Source organism: Camponotus floridanus, unplaced genomic scaffold, assembly GCF_003227725.1.
Source record: "Camponotus floridanus strain SB8 unplaced genomic scaffold, Cflo_v7.5 scaffold103, whole genome shotgun sequence".
Classification (NCBI taxonomy): Eukaryota; Metazoa; Arthropoda; class Insecta; order Hymenoptera; family Formicidae; genus Camponotus; species Camponotus floridanus.
In genome coordinates, this window is record NW_020229219.1 from 292339 (window position 1) to 315121 (window position 22783).

The window sequence follows — 22783 nt, forward strand, 5'->3', positions numbered from 1 at the left end:
GGAAGCAATCGATCTGACAAATGACTGGAAAATTTATTCGCGCAGAGGACTTACTCGATTTAATCTTTGCACAGAAAAAAACGACAGAAAAACAAATATAAATATTTTGCGAAACGAAAATAGAAAGAAATGGAAGAAAGCAGTTAGTAGAGAGGAGTCGATATAAAAGGAACGACGATTAAACGCTTAAACGAAAAAGCTTCTCGAGGTCGTTTCGACATTCCCGCTGTTTTCCTCATCCTTTTCCAAGGATATTCAAATCGGGCTTCTTAACGATGTTGGATCACGCGATAGACGCTCGCAAAATTACGGAAACTCCGCCCACGCGAATTCCGACACGAGATTCCGGTGAAACAGTCGCGATCGCCAAATCGGAAAGCGATGGAAATTGGAAACGGCATGGATGTAGCCAGGGAAGGACAGGAAGTCCCAAAAGTGCCAATGATACATTTGCAACTTCCCGAAAGCGTTTGTAACTTTACACTCCGTCGCTCTTTCTGACGTATGTGGTCCTGGAATAAAACTTTCCAATAGTTGCAAATGAGTTTAATTTAGATTTAATTCGAGGTAAATTAAAAGGCATAAAATTGCGAGATAGATATAATTGGAATTAAAAGTTATTTTAGTTACTTTTTTGCATTAGGGTCAAATACACAGTATATGATTCTATGAAGATTCGTAAGATTAAATGCGCGGCACCTTATGCATCGTATAGACTCCCGAGAGAAGACGCGAAATCGCGTGGGCACGTAGACATCTTCTAAGAAACGTGTCTCCATCCGTTATAACAGGTTACAGCCCGTACTCCGAGAGTCCATGTGTCTCTCGTAATGTACAGCGACCTCGGATATACACGGTGATCCGCGAATAAACTCGTTTCGCGGATGCATCAGCATTCTTACATCTGCATGATGCAACGTGTAATTTATAGGTAATTTATGTATAATTTATAAAAACTACGATGACAAGTAAATTCAGAGGAAGATAAAAATTAAAATCTTATTATAATAGATGTGTTATTGAAGATTAAGATCAACACAATCGAGTATTCATCACTTAATAATTTATTCTTTTTGTATCTAATTTATTAATTATAAAAATAATTCTCCTCTTTAATTTTCGATCGCGACTTTAAAGTCATCGATGTTTCGTGACATGTAATATTCTTCTAGAGATAACGAGAAAAGCGACTTCTGGGACACCCTGCGTATACGCCCACCGCTCTTCGTCGACGTGCACGCGTACGCGTGGGCGTGTATGTGTGCGTGATGTGTGTTATGTGCGAACGGTGTGCGATCGACGTAACGGTTATTCGCCGAAAGTGAGTCTCCTGTGTCTTCTGAGTTACTGTCTCTTTCGCCGCCGTCTCCTCGACCGTGTCTCGCGTGAGATTTTACTTTATACGCGCCGGTTCATCTTCGTGGTTTGTTTTGGGGATGGTGGCTCGATAAGTTAGAGGGATCTCGTTTAAGAAGTGCCACAAATACCATTTTCTCAATATTATTTTTTTCCTTAATAATTAAAATAAATATTTTAATACGGAATATTTTATTATATATCATTTTAAAAAAATATTAAATATATCCTCCGCATATTTTTCACACAAATAAGTATCTGCAATATTATCTTTTCCAAAATATTCACTTTATATTTTCTTTTCTAATTTATTTCTTAATATTTATCGTTCCTCTTTTATGTCTTTTATTCCGGAACGACACTTTCTTTTCGACGAAAAAAAAGGGGCGGTCTGTTTCCATATGGTGAAAAAAAAACTTCTAAACGAACATGCGAAGAACGAAAAATGGGAAAAGAGAAAGCTAAGCACTACCACTATAAGAAGCTATCATTAAATTAAGCGCTGGCGACATTAGGACATTCAAGGTACGAAGGTTGAGAGATTTTACCGCAAGATTTTATTGTGGCATTTTACCGAGCGATCTTTTTTTTGGATGAAAATATATGTCGTTGCACGCGTTTGCTCTCCCCCATGTTCGCGTATTAAACGCGGAGAAAGGCGAAGGGCCGCGAGATGAAAGGGCAGCTTCCCGAGGAGAAGCGGGGTAGTAAAAGTCGCATTCGATCCGGAGGGACTGCCAATCAGTCATCTTCCGCACGAGGGTGATTTTGTTAGCCGTCACACAAGCAGGGGGAGGGTGTCAAGGGTCAGCGATATATATATTGGACTGAGTTCTGTGTGATCTATTGTCGCCGAGAGAGGAGGAAAAGAAACGCGAAGCAACCAAAAAAGGGATTCGGAGCCCGGAATAAGGCTCGAATTTCAACGTGCTTCGTATGGATTTCCTTCTGGAGGGATAAAAACGAGGGAAAGATTTACCTTCGAGCTCGAGGACATGTCAATTTTCACTGAAAGACAAACTGCAGCATCGAGAAAACTACAACAGGGTGTTTACTCCGTAAAAAAACACGGAAAACCAGAAATTCTTAGGAATCTTTTTTGTACACAGAAAATTAGAGAATTTTATTGAGACTCGAGGAATTTTAAAGAAATTCTCTCTTTGATAGTTAAGCAGTTCTTTCATATTGTAAGCAGTCGATAATCTATCAATGCATCTGAATAATGCATTGTGTTTAAAATATTATAAATATTTATTTTTGTTTATATATATATTCACAATATCTCTCTTAAATATTGAATATGCAATATTAGTTATTATAATTTTTAGTGATAAAAAATGAAAATATTATGCAAGTAAAAAATATCAATCTTACGAAATCCGTTCAGTTTTTCTTTTTAATACACTTGCAAATTTGTCACTTGAAATATAAGTGGCTTTGTGTTTTATTTTGTATGAAAAATATTAGAAAACTCAATACAATGAACAGAAGTTTATTTTAGAAAGTCCATTAGAAAATCCTTAAAATAGTTTCTTTTACCTGGAATTTTGAACAAAAATACCTGAAAGACGGAGGAATTTTCTTACAAGATATTTGAGTAGAAATATATTCTATACAAGATTTATAATAAATAAAATTACGAGAAATAAATAATATTTATGGGATAATAAAAAGGAATAATAAAATGTGATGTATAATTATCAAATAGATTTTTAATACGTGATATGTACATTTTAATCGTATTTTGAATTCTCTTTCAATAACAAACTCAGATATCTTGTAACAAAATTATATAATTATATATTGTTATATGAAATTGTTTCATATATATATATATATATATATATATATATATAAAATATTTATCTATTATAATATTTATATCTCTATAACATTATAAGCTATATTTTAAAATATCACTGTTTGAACAAGCCATTATCATTAACTTCTTAATTTCCTTAATTCTTCTTAATTAAAGATTTCACTGCTTGCAATGTTATAATCGAAACCGCTGCTTATTAATGATAATACACCGATTCCATTTAAGGAAGTATAATGATATTGAAACAACGTTTCTAATTAATACGTTACACAATGTCGTATAAAGTGTGTCACCGGCCACTGATGTGTATGCATTTGCGGTAAATTGCATTTCATTCATCCCGACGCGTCCGTGACTCCACGGATTCCAACAGCTTTCTCACACACACACACACACACACACACAAACACACACCCAAAACACATACCCAAAACACACACCCAAAACACACACACACACACACATATATATACACACATGTGTGCATAACGTTCGCGATGCTGATGATCGCACGTGTGACTATTTTCGTTCGCCGCTTTTTCGAGCATATTACAGCTTAAGTCACGTTAATTCGCCAACTCGCACGTACGAGCCAGCCGCATCGCCAACCCGGCGCTAATACATTATGTAAACTCTCGACGATTACCGGTTGGAGTCTAATTATGTGTGGCGCGGCGAAAAACCTTTTCGTCGGCCGTTGTACCTCGAGGGCCGGCATGATTTATACTTCCTGCCCCGGGAAAGTACCTATACTCTTCTTTTAATACTTGATATAAATAAGTAGGAATAAAATTAAAAATTCGGTAAATTTTTAACGACAGCGAAAATCGAATAAATTAAAAAGTAGTGATCTGATTAAGCAACGTTTATCGAATATGAAAAATTTAATATCTACTGCTTCTTTCTCTTTCTCTCTTCGATTCTCTTATTTTATTATAACTAACATAAGAAAAATTTATATTTCTTTGTGTTTATTTTTAACAATCATATTTATTTAAAAACATCAATCTATAAATTGGACATGTCAAAAAATAGAACAAGTGTATACAAAGATGCATGTCAGCGATGTTCGCATATTTATTTTTATAGAATATGTAGCACGCAATAATGATGACATTTTTATATAGATTTATATAATAATGATATCAATTCTAAATAGATGTAAATTTTTTCAAATTAAGCTTTTGACATAAATATAATAAAATTCATTACACTAAAACTATAATAAAATTCATTACACGTAAAATAATATTTAACATTTTTATATTATTATTGCAACAATTATGATTGTAAAATAATCTACAATTAATATATTATTGATTAATCTACAATTAATATATTATTGATTAATCAAATTCACACTTTTAAATCTCCTGCTTCCGAATAAATAAACATCTTTAGAGGTACCTGCCATTCAATTATGCGGCCTACGCTTCACTAAGATTTATCGAGGCTTAAACTTCCGTGATGGTCCACTTCGTGGTCCTTGAAGTGTCTTGGAATGGTTCGTCCACTCAATTTCCCGCGACCTATACCGGACCCCAGCGAGACGAAATCGACGGAGTCGAGCGACGATAGGCAGGTCGACAATTTCGCTTCTCCCACCCGTTATCATCGTCCCTTTCCAGCGAATTTCCAGCGGAAAGGGCGGAATTCCGCGTGCCTGCCATCGCGCGCGCGTGCGCACGCACCTTCGCACATTTATTCGCATGACCGTGGCCAAGGATCGGCGAAATGGACGTAGGTCAGTTACGCGAAAGCCGTGCGCGATAAAATCGTGCGCCGTAAATATCATTTATTTCAGTCATTACGTCGAGCGTTATGCAATTAACATGCGGATGTATAATGTATGAGCGTGTACATTAACGCCGCCGTGGGTCCTCTCGATTTTTGCACATGGTCGCCGAAATCCGATGGAAGCGCAGTCGCTGCTGCTGCGAAATCGGTTTCACAAAAATATATCTTTCTCTCAGCACGACGAATTAAATTGATGCTTATTGTTCTTCCTTGCTCCGAAAAACACCCATTATTTCTTCGCGGATAGCGTCACCAGAGAAGCGTATCTGTCAAAAACTTATCAGAGTCCAATCGTCATGATATGCCTATATTAAATATTATTATATTAATTATAATTATATCAATTATTAGTATATGTTATGAATTATATGCTTGACATAAAAGAGACGAATTTATTTAAGAAACGCGCGTTATCAAATTTATGTTCGATAGAAAGCGCGATTTCATAACAAACTTTCATTAACAAAGCAATTTACGATCCCTTCTTAGGAAGGAACTCGCTCGCGTTATTACGAATAAACTTTCGACACGATGAAAAAATTGAGAAAGAACGTCAGTTGGCAGTTCGCGAACATAAATTCGTGTCGCTCTCTGGAAATCGCGCTATACTTTACCTCCGCTTTGTTCGACTCTCGCAAACTTCGAGTCCCCCGAGTGGGTGGACGAGTTGGCACGCTGCCGTAATAATAACCAGCTCTTCCGTACTTTCGCAACTTTCGGACGAAAGGGACGGGATCCGCGAACTGCTCTGCACGCGTGCTTGTCGCGAGTGTAGGTCAGTTATGCAACTCTGCCGCGACTGTCATCGTCCGAAACTCCTCTTTCGTCCCCTCGACAAATCATGTCGTTATTTCCGACGTCTCTCTTCACCAACCGATCTAATCTCATAATTGTTCTGACGTAGGTATTTCGTGCAAAGAGCGATAATTTTCATATTTATGTCGCTTTTATATGTAAATTAAAATCAGTCGGGCAAAGAGAAAGACAAGAGTTCGTGTGAAAAAATTCTATTTCGAGAACAATGGAGATATGAAATTGTTTCATCAGTACTATACTTAGAACTGTATTTAGGGCAATTATAATTCCATCAACAATGCTATCATGTCTAAGCGTTCCGAGATAAAAAAAAACACGACAATTTTATTCTCGATAGCTCTAAGCGCCTCTCGATAATTCATGAAGAAGGAAAAATGTAGTCGCGCGAAAAGGAGAGAGTATTCGGGCCGATCGAATTCGTGAATGACTCGAAATTGGAAAGGATGATTCGATGGACGTGGAATGACGATGAGTCAATAAAACGGCGCGGCACGCGCGTCTTTCTGCCACTTGCCGCTGAGGCTGACTGACTAACTAACTACGGTTACGCGTTGCGTAAACGTCGCGCGAGCGCTATCGTAACGTGGATGGAAAGGTCAGTGTCTCTCTTTCTCTCGTGTGACGTCGTCGTGGTTCGCGCGCACCACGCGCGACCAACGTCCCGAAATATCCGCGAACGGGAGAGGAAGATCGCGCCGGCCTTATCTGGAGACGCGAGCGCGGGCGGAGGCGGGGGACGTTGTTGTTGCTTTTTTTTCCTTCGCTCTTTCGCGGCCACTTTACAGCCGACCGGATAATTTACGGCCGCTGATATACGCGACGAAACACTCGCGAAACGCCGAGGGATCTTTTTTTTGCGCGGAACGAAACTTGTTCGCAATCGAGGAGCGAATATGAGACGTACGAGATTTTTTTTGGCACGCTTTTTCGAGGACCTACGATAATGCGAAAGATACTGGCTCGTAACGGCTGTCATGTTGCTATCGATCCGCGTATTTTTCATTCACATTCAGCGACAAACGTGACCGTCTCGTGATTCTTGTGCTATTTATATTGAATGAGTTTGACGTAGCAAAAGCAAATCGAATGTAGAATATCGAAAAATTTAATGAGAGGTGATCTTTATTAAAACTAAAATTTATTTATTTTATAAAACTGAAATTGAAAATTCTCTTCTCTTTATTCCAGTGGTATTTTTTTAGTAGCAAATATCAATTACACATTTTTTTATATTAAAATAACAAAAGTCATTATTTAAAAGATAAGAGAGAGTCTAATGAATAAAAAATAGTATATTTTTCATCATCTAGTTAAATATTTAGTTAAATATAGAGGCAAATTTTTTTGTGAAAATTTAATATATTTGTAATAGTAAAATTAAGATAAAAAATTGTAGAATAGATTGAAATAGGGAAATGGCATTCTAAATGCACACATAATAATTCAATCAATAATCTAATGGAAGATAAGAAAAGGACATTTTTTTATTTTTACTCTTGTTATTTTAGATTTCTGGAGATTTCAAGAATTTATTTTTGTCATAAAATTAGATATTTGAAAGTGAAATTTTACGAAATATTCTTTTTAATAATTCATAAAAATACGACCTATATCTTTGATAATAACTTTTTGTTCAAGTACAAGCAGAGAAGTGGCTTTTGCTTCTTCTATTTGAATATCTCGAAATTAGATCGCTATTAACAAATTCGATAATAAACTCTCTTCGCACGTCTCGTGATTTTCACCGTCTGATTTCCCCGCGCCTCGATTTGCCTGGAAATTACCGAAACGGGTCGTCATACCGCGATACTAAAAGCCATGGAACCCGAAACGACGGGGCCAGGCCAATTGGCAATGTCTGGGCCTGTAATTAGGTTTGCGTTGGTGGTAACATCATTACTTGGTAAGCTTGCAATTTCCTCGTGGCCGCCGCCGCCGCCGTCGTCGTCGCTCGTCGTCCCCAACCGGTTCCCTTCGTGGCGCTTCGCGGTCGCCACGAAGCCGCTGTCGACCGACCGCCGGACTCGTTTCGCTTGTACCTGGCTGGGAGGGGAAAAAAGGTGCTACCGGAACGTGGCAAGGGACGAGCCGTACTCTTATTCGGATAAATTGTACCGCCGTTTTGCAATTTTTGCCGACGTAACGATCGCACGTTCAAAAATGCAACAACCATCTCGGGGAACGATCTCTTCTTACATTGTGCGGTAGAAGGTATCGCGTTGAGGAGATTTTTGCCCCATTTTATATCAAATTGCTCGTGTAATATAGTTTTATTACAGACTACTGATTTAGAATCATTCATTATCTGATGGATGAAGAGGCAATTTTTTTCTTCTCGGCATTTTTAAAATATTGTTTGTAAAATATTGTTTTAAAATATTGTTTGTTAGATTTATTAATTATACGCTTTTAATATTCGGTATCTCATTTTCTTCATTCGACCAGTATGTAAATTAATTGAGAAAAGATTTATTATTAAGAGGATATAATGTGACATAAAGTGAAACAGCTTTTTTTCTTATAATAACAAAATAATATCTTAATATAAAATATAAGGATAACAAGATATAATTTAATAAAAATAAGATAAAAATATAAACGTAAGAACAACATATAGTATAGATTAAATAGAAATTCCGGGATGAATCCTTTTGGGGGGGGCTCTCCAAAAGAGGTCAAAAATTAAGCAAAAGAAAAGTGCAAAAATTTGCGAATCGAATTTGAGTCCTCTTCCGTTTACGCTTAAACTAAACTGATTCGACGCATGTTTGCGTGTTACAGTGGCGTCGCAGTATCTTGCGGAGAATGCAGCAGCAGCGGCACCAGCGATATCACGGAACCGGGCTCGCCGTGCAGCACCAGCAGCGACGAAGGGGTAGCCGCGTTACGCGGCACGTCCGCCAGTCCGTTGCTGCCGACCCTGCCCAAGCTGGCGCCTTCGTCGCAAATCAACACCAGGCCCCAGTGGCCCTGGACCCCGCCGTTGGCGGCGACCGCCTGCTCAACCACCTCGTACAAGAGGCTGAGGGGCGAGCCCGAGGCTGGCGCCCTTCCGCGCTCCGGTGCCGCCGATCCCACCTCCAGGGGTGCCGTCAAGACGAACGGAAAGGCCGGCCAGCATCATCACGAGTCCCAGGGCAAGATTACGGAGTACTTTAAGACGCAGATCAAGCCGCAGCAGCCGAAGGTTGGCACATTTTCACTTCGAGATATGAGCTTCTCAAACGTCAATTTTCTTTTTAACTTGTTAATATTAGAGCATTAATTACACAGGTGATCGATATTAAAATTATATTACGTGGTTTACAAAAAGTCAAGTTGATTTGAGAGGCTCATATGTATATGTCAAGAAGTAAATATGTTAGAAGGTAATAAAAGTATATTAGGGAGAAATAATGAGGATGTCAGGGATAAATTTCTTTCGGTTCCGCAGTTTGAAGACACTTTCTGTAAGAAATGAATTGCCGAAAACGCTACAGGTGCCCGATTTCTTTTGTGTTCCGAAAAAATATATATGAGTTTTGGAAGAAATACCTGGCTTGAACGATTTGTGAGAGTTGGGTATCTATAATAGTCGATCGCTCACTCGAATATAATGATATCCATCTATAGTTGTGAAACTATAGGATCTTTTAGAAGTTAATTCTTGAAAGGATACAATTGTGAATAAAAACTTGTTCTTTATTTAATTTGAAGATTTTAATTTGCGCAAATGTTTAAATTGAATATTATAAATTTGTATAATATCAATTGTACATTGATGACATTTAACTTGTAATTTAATTTGTAAAAATCAATTGCATGCTAAAGCAAAAGAAACTCTCAAGGAGAAGAAAATGTTTTCTCGATAAAAATCAACGGAAGTATTGAAGATATCATTCTTCGCGCAGACACTTCAAATACAGATTTGTCTTATCGGCAAACTCACATTTATCAGATATTGAATTAACTTCCTCTTTTAAAATCCGCCTATACAGAAATGGCCTTTTCCTATCAGATATTAATTCACGGAACCTGCTCTCTCGTCGATCGACAATTTAACGTGACACATACTCGATAATTTACATCGTATATTTAAACTTTATAAATGTGTGTCTCGCTTATTTATAGTAAAAAAAAGATAAACAAAGGTAAAATTAATATTAGAAACGGAACAAAGAACGGGAGATTATTAATTATGTTATGATTACGAAAGAAACAAATAAAGAGGCGCAAATAAAAATCTAGATAAACAATCTTTTAAATTTTTACAGTCTGCTTAATCGAATAATCGAATTGTTTTGTTCTAACTGATAGACTATTTCAATGTTGCGATTCAAACAATACAGAGTTTGCTTCAGCACAAACAAAGTTATTTTCAATATTACCGAGATGTTTATCAGGAAATATTGAACACGCCAAATATAAACATTTGCCTAATGAATACTGCTTGTTATCATGAAATTCTTATTTAACATTAATCCATATTTGTTTCTTTCTTTCATTATTTTTTTAATATAAACATTATTGCGAAATTAATATGAACGTTATTACTTTGATTGCTTTTTCACGGGAAGGCGTAAACAATTTATTATTTGATTATTCTTGATTTAATTTTAAGATGATACTTTAGGTGATAAAAATAGAAAATAATGGTTCCATTGTTATCATCACAATGACATTTTTGTTGACAGGTCAAGAAAACGAGCGAGATGCTAGTAGCGAAGAGTTCGTCGGAATTTCGGAGGCCACCTACGGTGCAAAGGAACAAGGGTGGGCTCGCTAAATATCTGGGCAATGCCATATCATCTAATCGCAACACCTCGACTAACGACTGGGAAACGAGAACGTTATCGCCATCGGCGACCGCGAAAAAGCCGCCGCTGGTTGTCGCACCGAGGGCCAATAGTAAATTGGACAAAAAACTGCCGAAGACGCTGCCAAGCTTGCCAATCTCGAACGATGTACTGAAGAATCTGTCCAAGATCTCATCCCTGAGGTACTGTTATTACGGACTTCCAATTTTCAAAATGTTTTCGCTAAAGTGCTGCACTAATTCGTTCGCTATTAGACACATACATTGACTAAAGAGTTTGGATCGTTTTATCTTAAGGTTTGCTTACATTTCTGTCAACAGGCTATATCGCACTCATATTAAGCTGGCTCCCTCCCCAACGCCAAATAAAATCTTATCTATTAAATAATTTAGTGCTAATTATGTGCTAATTTGTTGCCGTAGTCCGGATTTTGTTGCTCAAACCGTTTAGCAGAAAATTACGTTTAAAGTGGGGGGGGCCAGCTTGACATTAAGCTAGCCCCCCTCCCCCATAATGAAAAAAATATATAAAATGCTCTAATTAAAAAATTAATTACACTAGAATTTGTTGCTATTTTGTTGCTTCAAAATCATGTAAAAACATTTTGTAAAAATTGTATTATTTAATTAAAACCAACATATCATAAGTATCGTCGAGCGGGGCCAGCTTAATAATGGTCTATATCGCATATTATCTTGTCGAAATTTTCTTCTAATACAGTTCCTCTTTGAAAATATCTTAAGATTCTATGAGAAATGCGCAGTGTGCATAATCTTGCACATTCTAAAGATATTATTCTCCAGGCCTTTTATTATAGATGTGTGTACAGCTGGAATTTATGCTAATACTAATTCACCAGAAGAGTGAGATTTTTAATATTTTTAAAAGGAACATTTTTGGAATAGGGGAACCATGGTAAGTAGGTTTATTTACAGATAATAACTAATTTTTTTTTTTTTAACAGGTTAACTTCGGATGCGAGTATCAACACGGCCAAATGCAGCTCTCCACCTGCTATCGCTACCCCGTCGCTACTAGGAGAACCTATGCCACTGGACTTCAAAGGTTGCATCCTGTCGAAACCGCACGTAAACGAGAACAACAATTTGACGAGCAGCTGTAATGGTATGTTAGGCACGTTAAGGTCGCAAGGCGGTCGCGATTCACCTATTTCGAGGCTATCCTCACCAACGAAGGAAGACACCAAGGATAAGGGTGCACAACCAACGCCGGTCGACGAAGATGACATAGATGAGGAAGATTCCCGAAGCAGCGAATCGAAACCGTCATTGTCTCCCATCCTCTCGGCACCCACTACTATTCGATTTCCGGCGCAAGCACCTGAGAAGGATAGAGCGCAGACTACCGATAGCGGGATCTGTCGCTGGGATAAGTGCGAAGTCAGCTTCGAATCTGTGGGCGGTCTTCTGGAACATTTACAGGTAAATTTATTTCTGGTAAATTTATAATTTATTTTTGTATTCTGTATTCATTATCTTTTGCAGGCTGCGCACATCAACACGCAAACAGGTGGTGACAATTTCGTTTGCCAGTGGCAGGGTTGTAAGGTGCAAGGAAGAACCTCCTGTTCTCGCCGATGGCTAGAAAGACACGTTTTGTCTCACGGTGGCAATAAACCCTTCCGATGTATCGTCGACGGTTGTGGTTGCAGATTCAGTTCTCAGGTAAAATCCACAATCTCTTGGTGCGATGTCGATTTTCGTCCGGGGGGATAGATTTTCAGAGATAAAATACACATTTATTTTTGTAGACCGCACTCGAGAGGCACGTAAATAGTCACTTTAATCAACCAGAAACAAGTAGTAGCAACGGAAGACGCAGTTGCGAAAATGGCGGCAAACTCGTTAGAAGGAATGGCAAGAAGCTTAGATATAGGCGACAACCTTGGTCTGGTACGTGTCACTTTATAATATCTCTTCAATACACATAAACAATCTAATTTTTTAAACTCGTTTAGAACATTAACATCAGCGCTATTTTCGCGAGTTTTAGTTATTCTTTTTAAAGTAATATATTTCACTACAAAAAAATTGATAGGGTGAGAAATGTTTGATGCTCATTGTTGAATATCATAATGTTTTTACAGCGAGATTTTTCGATTATTTTGACTCGGGAGTGATGGAAGGTCTTCAACATAGACTACAAGAACTAGCAGCATCGAGAACGCAGGGGCGACTAGCTGAGACGCCAGGAAACTCGATGGCACTAACTAGTCAAGTAAGTTACGAATATAACCATCGCAATGTCTAGTTAAACTTGTCGATTAAGATTCGCTTTAAGAAAAATTTCTCTTCCAGGTTTTAGCGAGGAGAGTTGAGTCGGACGGAAAGACAAAAGTACTGCTGCGATGGCATCCCCAAGATATGTAAGTTTCTCGCAATCTAATAATAATTAAAAACTTTAATTACGTGCCATGTGACTTATTAATTTCCTCGTTTTTTCTACAGAGAACCGGACGAATGGGTACTAGAATCCGAAGTACAAAGAACGAAGCATGTAGATATTCGCAAGGTGGCCACCAGTCATTCGGAAGAGGTGAGTTTGGCTCTCTATCCAGCGGTAAGTGGTCGCGCGCCACCGACGACGCGAGTGAAGCAACGTCGAAAACCAGTGAAAAATTCGTGATAATGTCGGCCAATCAACCGGATACCAGAACTGATCTAACCTGAGCGCTTACACTTGAACCAGAGAGGAAGAACAGAGTGCTGCTGATTGACACGAGCAGGACACGATGTAAACTCTTCCTGGTCGGTGAAGACGAAGGCCGCCGCCAATGCGACCTGAAAATACCCGAATGTATCGAGAAACGGAGCGCACGTTTAGAAGATATCTAATCTAGGAGAACGACCAATTCTGCGAATCCAGATCGATTAGAACATAAGAAGCGAAGAAAGGAGAAAGTCACGTGAAAGATAATAAGTTCAGAATGAATCGGATAGCGTACAGTGTAACTAGCGATAAGAAAAAAGGAGGATATAATACAACTAGAGGAAGGATATAATACAAAAGAGGGATATGATCATCCGTCCCCTGTTTGAGTCAGACGAGAGCCATTGCTTTAACGAGGTTGTAACGAGCATACTCTTCGTCATCGTTCACACATTGAAGGATACATCTAATTAATGCGATAAATTCTATGATCACAAGTACCTCGCATATTTCGAAGTTCGTCGGCCTCGGAAGTGCCAAGTTTGGGCCTCAAAAGTGCCTCATCGTGGATACGTTTTGTACCGTTTTCTATCGCCGATCAAGATCCCAAGGATGTGCGGTAGAAATGGTAGTATCGATAGTCAAAGACAAAAAAGCGAAAAATGAAGAAAGGAAGCAGTAAAGGAGAAGTTCTTGTAATTTGGTTTTGCCAAAGGAAACCGAGGGAGTGCACAGACAAAATGTTTAAGCGGTAGTTACAATTTATAAGGAGATAATCACTCTGGTGGCCTTAGGATTCAATTAATATCTAACATTGGCCCCTTGGTATTTCCGAGAACTGATAGTACCTTTACGATGCCTCGAGAAAAAAAAGAAGCTACTTCTACTTCGATTTACAACTCGGTAGAAACTCGCGTCGGCTGTCGTCGTACAATGATATGAAGAAGGACACGAGAGGAAGATACGAAGAAGAGGATCGTGGACAACGTGAAGCTTGTGACACAGAAGATTGTATCGAGGAATGAGAAAAAATCGCGGAGGAGGCTTAGGCTGTTAGATGAGAATGCGATAGTATGAATGAACAAATGAGAGAATGAAAGAGAGAAAGAGAGAGAGAGACTGAATGATATTGCTTCGAACCCGCCGTTTTTTCCCTGAATGGGGCTGACAGTCTTCAAGCTTGAAAGCTCGGCATGAAGTTGAAAGATTGCGGAATAATCGGACGACACTTACGCCACCGAGATTTTTCTCGAGAATTACTCTTCTTCCTAGAAACGGGACGCGATGTACAAAACTAAAAAATTTAGGAAAAGAGATAGTTATTTCTCAGGGTTTTGAGGCAAGCGAATTCTCGTAAAGAGGATGTCGAGCTTGCCTCGTTTCTGCACCCGAGACGTGTTCGATTTTTCATGTACTACATCGTCGCGTTATTTTTATCTTTCTGCTGAGTCTCGCGCGGCATGTTGACATACGCTCGTCGCGACTCAAAAGTTTATTCTCGCGAGATTTTTATCAATCTACTGCCAATCTAATGAAGAGAGACGAAAGTAGCTAAACATGCAGCGCGATCGCAATTGAGCTGTTATCCTCAAAAGGGTAAATTACGAAGGCTGTGTTACATTTCCCATGGAGCTGTTAAAGAAAGAATGCGGAAGGGAACATGAACAAAGAATGCGACTTGCATCGTGTTCGCGATTCGCGTAGTAAGCCGTTGCAATTGCGAGAACGAAGCAATTCTTTTCGTGACTGCAACTGTTTCTCGCAGCATCGTGAAGCGAAGCAACATCCGCGCGCGAATATGTAGCGAATGTGTAGCGAATAAAGATTGATGTAAATTAGGCTCGTTAAATTAAGGAGACGGATATGTATCGTGTCGTGTGTGTGTTGAATGAGAGTGAAAGATTGATACAAAAACATGGATAGAACGAAAGAGACGAAATATATGAGTGAGAATAATCGAGCGACTGTGAGAAATGGAGACCGTATGAGGCACACACAGACAGACGGTACGTCATTACATACACACCAGCTAAGAAACACTGCCAATACGATTGTAATTAAGAGCTCTACGGTAATTAATCGATTATATAATTATTCTTACTATTATTAAAAAAAGGTATGATTGTATAAGTGTATAACCGAATAGATCTCTAGCTGACGCGCGTGGGTGGACAATGCATCGTAAGAGATAGCTGTTTCGAGAACAGCATCGTTGTTGCATTCACTCCGCGAGGCACGTGTTTTAATGGATTTACAATTAATTTTTCCGAGCTGCGCGTCGCGAATGCGCGTGTTGTAAATGTAAATACTTAGTTGAAATTATCGTAATGAAACGGTATATTACACTGTGCGAATCCTGTACTCGCAAGTCACGCGGCTCGTCGTACTTGGCGAGTACTGGACAATTATTTAAAGAGAAAAGAAAACGGTATAATCTCTCTATATCCGCTGATCTTCGGCTGATCTTCGGCTAATCTTCCCGCGAGGACGACATCGAGGATCGCTCCTTCCTTTTTGAGGGAATCGAAAGATCGACACCGGAAAATGCAAAAGAAAAAACGCGTCACTGCCAAAATTCACGCACTGCCAGCTCCGTCGTTCTTAACGACGCGCTTCTACTAACGTAGAATCTCTCTCTGTCGCACGTTCGTTGCGTCGTGCTTCTAACAAACTCATTCATCGCGGTCCTTTTCTCTTATATATACTTACACACCCACGGCCTAGTCGCTAGCCACTGTTCATTTTCCAGATTTATATCCTTCGGGCATATATCATCGTTTTTAAAAAAAAAATTCACCATATAATAATTTAGTAGATAGAGTAATTTTGAAAAATCTAATTCAAACAAAAAATTATTTTTCTCATCTATATATTATGTATTCGTTAATTCGTATATATTTAGAAAGATTAATAATTCATATCCTAAATCTGCGCTTCGTTCTAATTCGATTCATTCATTTTTATAATTTTAGAAAATTTAATATTCTTTGACAGATTTCTTTTAAATTTTCTCTTTAAGACCAGCGGTAATCCCCGAGAGCTCACGTATCGCATAACTGCCAAATTTTTTCGAGCACTGCCAGCGGGACATATAGAACAGGACAAGAGACAAATATACATACGAGTTCTACTCGCATTTTTAAACCGATCCGATTTTTTTCCGAGACAATGCCATATGAGGTCTCGTGAGAAATAATCATGCATTTTATGTGATTGACATTTTCGGGCTGAGACACGATGAGATATAAAAATAAGATTTGAGAAGCAAAATTAAATATAATAGTATTGATGCATCTTAAAACATGAGATACGATGTAAATGACAGAACAGGCCAAAGAAATTTCTTAAATCTCCGAATAATATTTGAAGCATTTAAAGGATGCTTTGTATCTCGATGTACTTTATCTACATCATATCTATGTGTTTGAGAATTAATTGCATTCTTATATTTACATCTTGCTTCTTGTATCTTTGTCTTATATTTTCTCGTATCTGATTCAATCATGTTCATCGCCTATTTTTATTCTTTCGTGGCGCGATCATTGTCCCGATCGTTATTTCTGTTCTCTCACCTTGTCAATTTTTTGTTACAAGTTTTCTCTGCTCGTGTAAAACGAATTGTCGCTATCAGTCGAAATTAATATCGATCGAATAAGGGACCAATTTTTTACGCAAGTGGAAACTTGTCCGCCACTTTTTAGACATGTGCTATTTTCTATCGATATAGAAAGAATCTTTTTTTTTTCTTTAAAGACATATTTAAGATTATAATTGAAAAATACAAATTATATCGATCGTGCATGTTTCAAAACTCTTTTTTAGTTTATACGCGCGAGTTTTTAGATGTAGTTTATTAAAGAGAGAAAAAGAACTGAGCAGGGAGGTTCCATTAGTTATTAAGGTGCATTTTTTTTTAATTTTTTGGTAATATTCCTTATAAGCGTAAAGGTGAGATGACAGAAAGGAGCTTTCGGCTACTCGATCGTGCTTGATCTCACGAAATGGAAGAATCGCAACAAATCGTAAAGAGAGAGAGAGAGAGACATTTCCTTCCAATTATGATTAATTATTTTTCGCAATATATAAAATTAACTTTGAGCGAATCGGCAATACAAAAGTCACAGAAAGGTACAAAAAACATGGGATTAAGTTTCACGATTCATTTTTCGACGAGCTTCGGTAGGATCTTATATAACTTTATTCGAGAGTTGCGAATAAATACGTTTGTATAGGTCGCTTGCATTGTATAATTATACGATTGGCGAATCTAATTCCGACATTTTAAGTATTGTATGTTATTGTATTTTTCATTTGTAATTAATCGTAATTAAGATTTATACGCGTTGTTTCATTGCCAAGAAAAACGAACCGACTGCATTTAATTGAAAGATTTTTTTAATGCTTCAACACACATGGCGGTCTCGTTCGTCGCGATTTTGGCGCGCTTGAAAGTCTGCAGCGAACAAATTACTTTCTATGTAAACATGTGAAAAATATTCAAAGAAAATATATGTGTGTGGCTCAGTCATACACGCGTAAATGTAACGTCTCGTGTATTTATCATCATTTCACATCGGCCTGCTGATAATTCTAAATTATCGATATAGATCCTTTTTAAATAATAAGAATAATAATAATAATAATGTGAAAAAGAGACGGAAGGCTGAAAACGAAATAAGGGAGGGAAGTAATAAAAGCAACATATAAACGATTTGTATACATTTTTCTAGTGCACAAAGTCTGACTCGAAACGGAAATCGTCTCGTTTCTATGATTTCTGGTTCTGTTTTTTATATGTATGCTCGTGCGTTTTTTTATAGAATTAAATCTTAATCCACGCAATGCACTAAATAATATGGACGTACGTTTAGAAACGCTATAAAGTGTTCGGTAAGATATAATTAAGTTTGTATTAGCGTTATATACATATAAAGGAGAATGAAAGAAAATATAGCGAAGCGAAATACGTGGACACCCATTCCTTTTTTTTCTTATCGCGATTTTGAAAAGAACTTTACTGAACACACATACATGTATACATGCACACGCTAAATATATGTACGCCGATAGACTTACATCTTTTTGACGGTGCGTGAGAGAACATGAGAGAGAGAGAGAGAGAGAGAGAGAGAGAAAAAGAAAAATCATTAGCCGTAATTAACAAAGAAGTGATGAGAGCGCTAGAGAGGAAGAGAAAGAGAAAGAATGATGTGAATATATATGTGTAAGAAAGAATGCAAGAGAGACAGGGAGAGATACGGGCAACGTATTTTTGCAAAAATTAGAAGAAAACGCGCAGAGACGATTGAAATATGAAAAAAAATTCACCTGTGAGATTCTCCTTAATCCACTTGATCGCAATTTCACTCTACATTTCACCAATATAATCAGATTAGCGTCATATACAGAAAGTATCTTTTTCACAAAGAAGTATATCTCATGTCTTTTTCTCCAATAGATTCACACGAAAACTTATAATAGGTAATCATACAAGTATCTCGCCAAAAACGGCAAAAATAAAAATTGAAACGTTTCAACGACATTGATTGTATCTCGTTTCACATAATAAATTCAAATTTCGTTTATATATTTGTGGTAAGAGATTTAAAAAAAATACAAAAGACTTCGATTACACAAAGATATTCGTAAATGCATTGCACAATTAATCAATAATACTCACATAAGAGCGAGTGGAAGGTCTGCATACATTTTCGCGTGGAATTTCGAAGCATCATAGGTCGAGAGAAAGAGAGAGAACGGATTTCTACAAACATACACATATGCAAATTTGAGGATCTCACACGGCGTTGATGAACGAAAGAACGAATAAGATTTACACTTTACAAACGTGCGAAGGCTCGGTCTCGGAACGACTTGCCAGTTTCGTCGATCCCGAACGTCGGCTTCGAGGATGTAGTTTGTCGATTGAAGTTACAAGGCTTGTAAATGTATAAACAGAAAAGAATCAGTTAAATGGAAACGGTCGCGTCGGATATTATTTTGAGCGAACCCAGCGAAAATATAATTTTCCACGGGTTTCTCTCTCCAGCCGAGTCTCCGAATTGTCTCGGAATTGTAAATAATTGAATGTAACGCGACATACAAAGACTCCCCGAGATATGTGCATAAGTATAGCTTATTACAGATATAGTGTTTGCATTTATTATAAATTCTATGTAAAAGCGTGACGCGAGAAAGAGAGGGAGTCGAGCGATCGCGACGAGGGCCGCTTGTAAAATTCTCTTCACGAAATATCGTGATTTTGTTTATATTATCAGTATTATCAATGTCTTTCTACTCGTTAGTAATTCCCAAAAAATTTTCATAAACTTTCGCCGCACATTTTAATTATCATTATTCAAAGTGCATCAATTTTGTTTAATTATACATATTTATGTTTCTTTTTTTTATTTTCTTTTGATAGCGTATAACGAAAGCTACTAAAGATAATACCTAATATCTAATATGGGATAAGCATTCTCATTGTGCTTATTACGATATACCGAACTCTTTTTTTTAATTAATTAATATAATTAAGGCCTCGCGAGATCGCTTCGGTTAGAAAAGTGCTTGTACATGTATAAAAGTAGAAAAATATATTGCATAGTTTAAACTAATATGGTTTATAGCGTGTAGGAAAAGGGAAAAAGTGTGTGTATGAGAGAGTGAGAGAGAAAGAGAGAGAGAGAGAGAGAGAGAGAAACTCGACGAGTACGCGCGGGACGAAAAGCTGGTGAGTCGACTCTTGTCGATCTAATTTCCAATTTCAATTATCTCGAGAGCCCTATAGATTCTTGAAGTCTTGAGAAGAGGGATGCGATTTTTTTCTCTCGCTACGTGGACGAAGCGACGAGAATCGACCGTAAAATAATCGTGTGAAATATTCTCATTGTCAGTCTGGAATCTGCCCCCGGAAACGGATCTCGTATGATTTCTCTCGCCGCCTCGTCGAAATCGATACACAGGCTTGATATGCTTTTCTCATATCGTGACAAGACTCGACATCGCGTAGCGAAGAGAAAAACGTGATAATTAGCACGGTTGTTTCGCACTGCCAAATAATAATAAAAGAAAAGACAACCACAAGCGTTCATTGTGTGGATCGACCGATCGTTGAAAGCACCGCCGGTGTTCATTATAATCCACATAGTGGTTCTACGAGAAAAAGAAAGAAGATAAAGCCGAGTAATAGAGCTAATAATAAGAGAGAGAGAGAGAGAGAGAGCGCGGGAGCGGAAATTTTTTTCGAAGCCCGAGTGAAAATGAGAGGTGAACGAGAGAGGAATATCTGAGCGTCGAACAGTGCTTTGTCTTTTTGGATACTTTCATGTACACAAACACGAATGACGGTTTATAGCTCAAGAACAGAACATTAAAGAGATAGATATTGTAAGAAAATAATAATAATTTCACGGTTACGATATCGTACTTCGTTGTTCTTTTACTTTTTAATACCTTCTGTTCTCTAGATATTTTAAAGGAAAAAAAAAAAGTGCCAGATATATATAATCTTCGCATAAATGAGGTAATATTCATGTTGCTATTATATATTCTGTTTGGACCCATAAAACTTATTTGCGATTTAATTATAAGTTGCCAGATAATTTATTTGCGGCGTTAACATTATAAGTTTTAAGACTTTTGGCGATTGAGGTAGAAAAATGGATTGGATCTCATTTGTAATAAGTATTCAACATTTTTGTAAAAAAAGAAGAAAAAAAAGTAAGGATAAATATATATATGTATGAAATTATATACATTATTTTCTAACGCAAAGGAGCGAAGGTAAAGAGAAAGATTAAATTTCAGCCGCATTAATTGAACATGATCGATTATTATTCATCGTCGGAACATTGCACGTACTTTTGCAATTTACAATACAATACTTATAATACAAAATACTAATAGTATAATTGCCTGATAATAAGATTAATGATAGTGATAACTAAATATGAAGAATGACGAGGGGAGAGATGAGGAAGGCAGGGAGAGGTGGATGAATGAAGAATCAAGATAATCAGGATAGTGCTCGGAAATAATGAAGAGAGGTTCCGAAAAGTTCAGTCGATCGCGATATACGATCATCGAATCACGGTTCTCGATGGCTCTTCTTAGCACTCTCATCGTGGCGCGATATATACAGGGTGTCTCGAAGAACGCATAACAAGTCCTTTATTTCTACCCGTCAAATTGGCGCACTCGATTCTTTCTCATCGAAAACCAATTCCAACGGAAAATTTCATCATCGAGCCAAACGAATATTCAAAATGTTTTCAAGTGAATCGAGATGTAAAGACGACGTAAATTTCTCGTTCGCACTCGATCGGTCATTATTCTACGATACTAAACATCCAACATGAAAATTTACAACAGATGAATAATTCGAATAAAATCATAACCGAGAGAAAATCGCGAATAGAGACCTTGGAAAATGGAGGGAGAAGAGATATACGTCTCTTTCGGTACACTCTGTATACGCGCCACGCTTCCCCCGAGGGATGAAAATTAATTCGTGAACGGGAATTATCTCAGCACGCAGATTTTCGAAGAAATTGATTAATTCGGTGGACTTATTAGAAATCATGAAATTTCAAAGCCGCATGTTTTTCTTTCTTCTCTTGAATTTTCCGTGACCGATTAATTCCCGTTCATGCGAAAAACAAAAAGTCTATATATATATATATATATATATATATATATATATATATATATATATATATATATACATATACTATACATATATAAATACTTTACTGACAGATTTTAACAAACGTTGGGTACGTCATGCAACAATTTCCAGAATGACTCTTCGTCAGGATGACATCGCAAAAATGCAATTTATTTCGACACGACGATCGATCGTATGACGCGGAGAAAAAAACGAGGGTACGCCGGAGAAAGAAAGGAGGGAAAAGGGGTGGAGAATTGGAACTATAGATTACAAAGTGTCCTCTCACGCAAGAGAGACGTACGCAATATTAACTCTTCTGTTTCTTCGTAAATTTTGATATATTATATATTTATATATATATAATATAGAAGACTACTCTCTATATATATTACTTTTGGCAGGAATGTCGTAATTATATAATAATATCTCGGCCGTGAACCGTGCATCGCGCGCGCATCCGGTGCACGGCAAAGAAAAGTAAAGCCTCGCCTCTCGATCAATCCTCTCCGTTGATCTTCTTCGTGCCGAGTGCGTCGTGATACACGTGTACTGTTCGCACCAATCTGCGAGTGTTGATAATCTCGCAATAGCATATATCCAGATGTATATACAATGGATATTCATTGAATATCTTACGATATTTCAAGTTTTTTTTTTTCATTATCGGATATTACATTATTTATTCTTGGATAAGTAGTTTATGGAAAAGTTATTAATTTAAATATTTTTTTAACGATTTATTAAAAAATACAATTTTAATAAATCATAGTCACGGATTACTATCATTTATTAAAAAACCGAATTTCTGAAAAATAAATGTGCGAGATGAATAAACTGGATACGCTAGATACATTT

At 37.5% G+C, this 22783-nt stretch overlaps 1 protein-coding gene across 1 annotated transcript in view; it reads left to right on the forward strand.

The window, feature by feature from the left end:
- The window catches only part of LOC105255364 (AF4/FMR2 family member 4), an 89417-nt gene extending 68762 nt beyond the window's left edge, over positions 1 to 20655 (forward strand). Inside the window, exons 2-9 of the mRNA XM_011264599.3 lie at positions 8573 to 8978; positions 10465 to 10769; positions 11552 to 12029; positions 12093 to 12272; positions 12359 to 12500; positions 12695 to 12825; positions 12906 to 12973; positions 13056 to 20655. Coding sequence (XP_011262901.2) covers positions 8573 to 8978; positions 10465 to 10769; positions 11552 to 12029; positions 12093 to 12272; positions 12359 to 12500; positions 12695 to 12825; positions 12906 to 12973; positions 13056 to 13233 — 1888 coding nt within the window. The 3' untranslated portion in view covers positions 13234 to 20655. The remainder of the gene's footprint in view (positions 1 to 8572; positions 8979 to 10464; positions 10770 to 11551; positions 12030 to 12092; positions 12273 to 12358; positions 12501 to 12694; positions 12826 to 12905; positions 12974 to 13055) is intronic.
- Positions 20656 to 22783: the final 2128 nt, after the last annotated feature.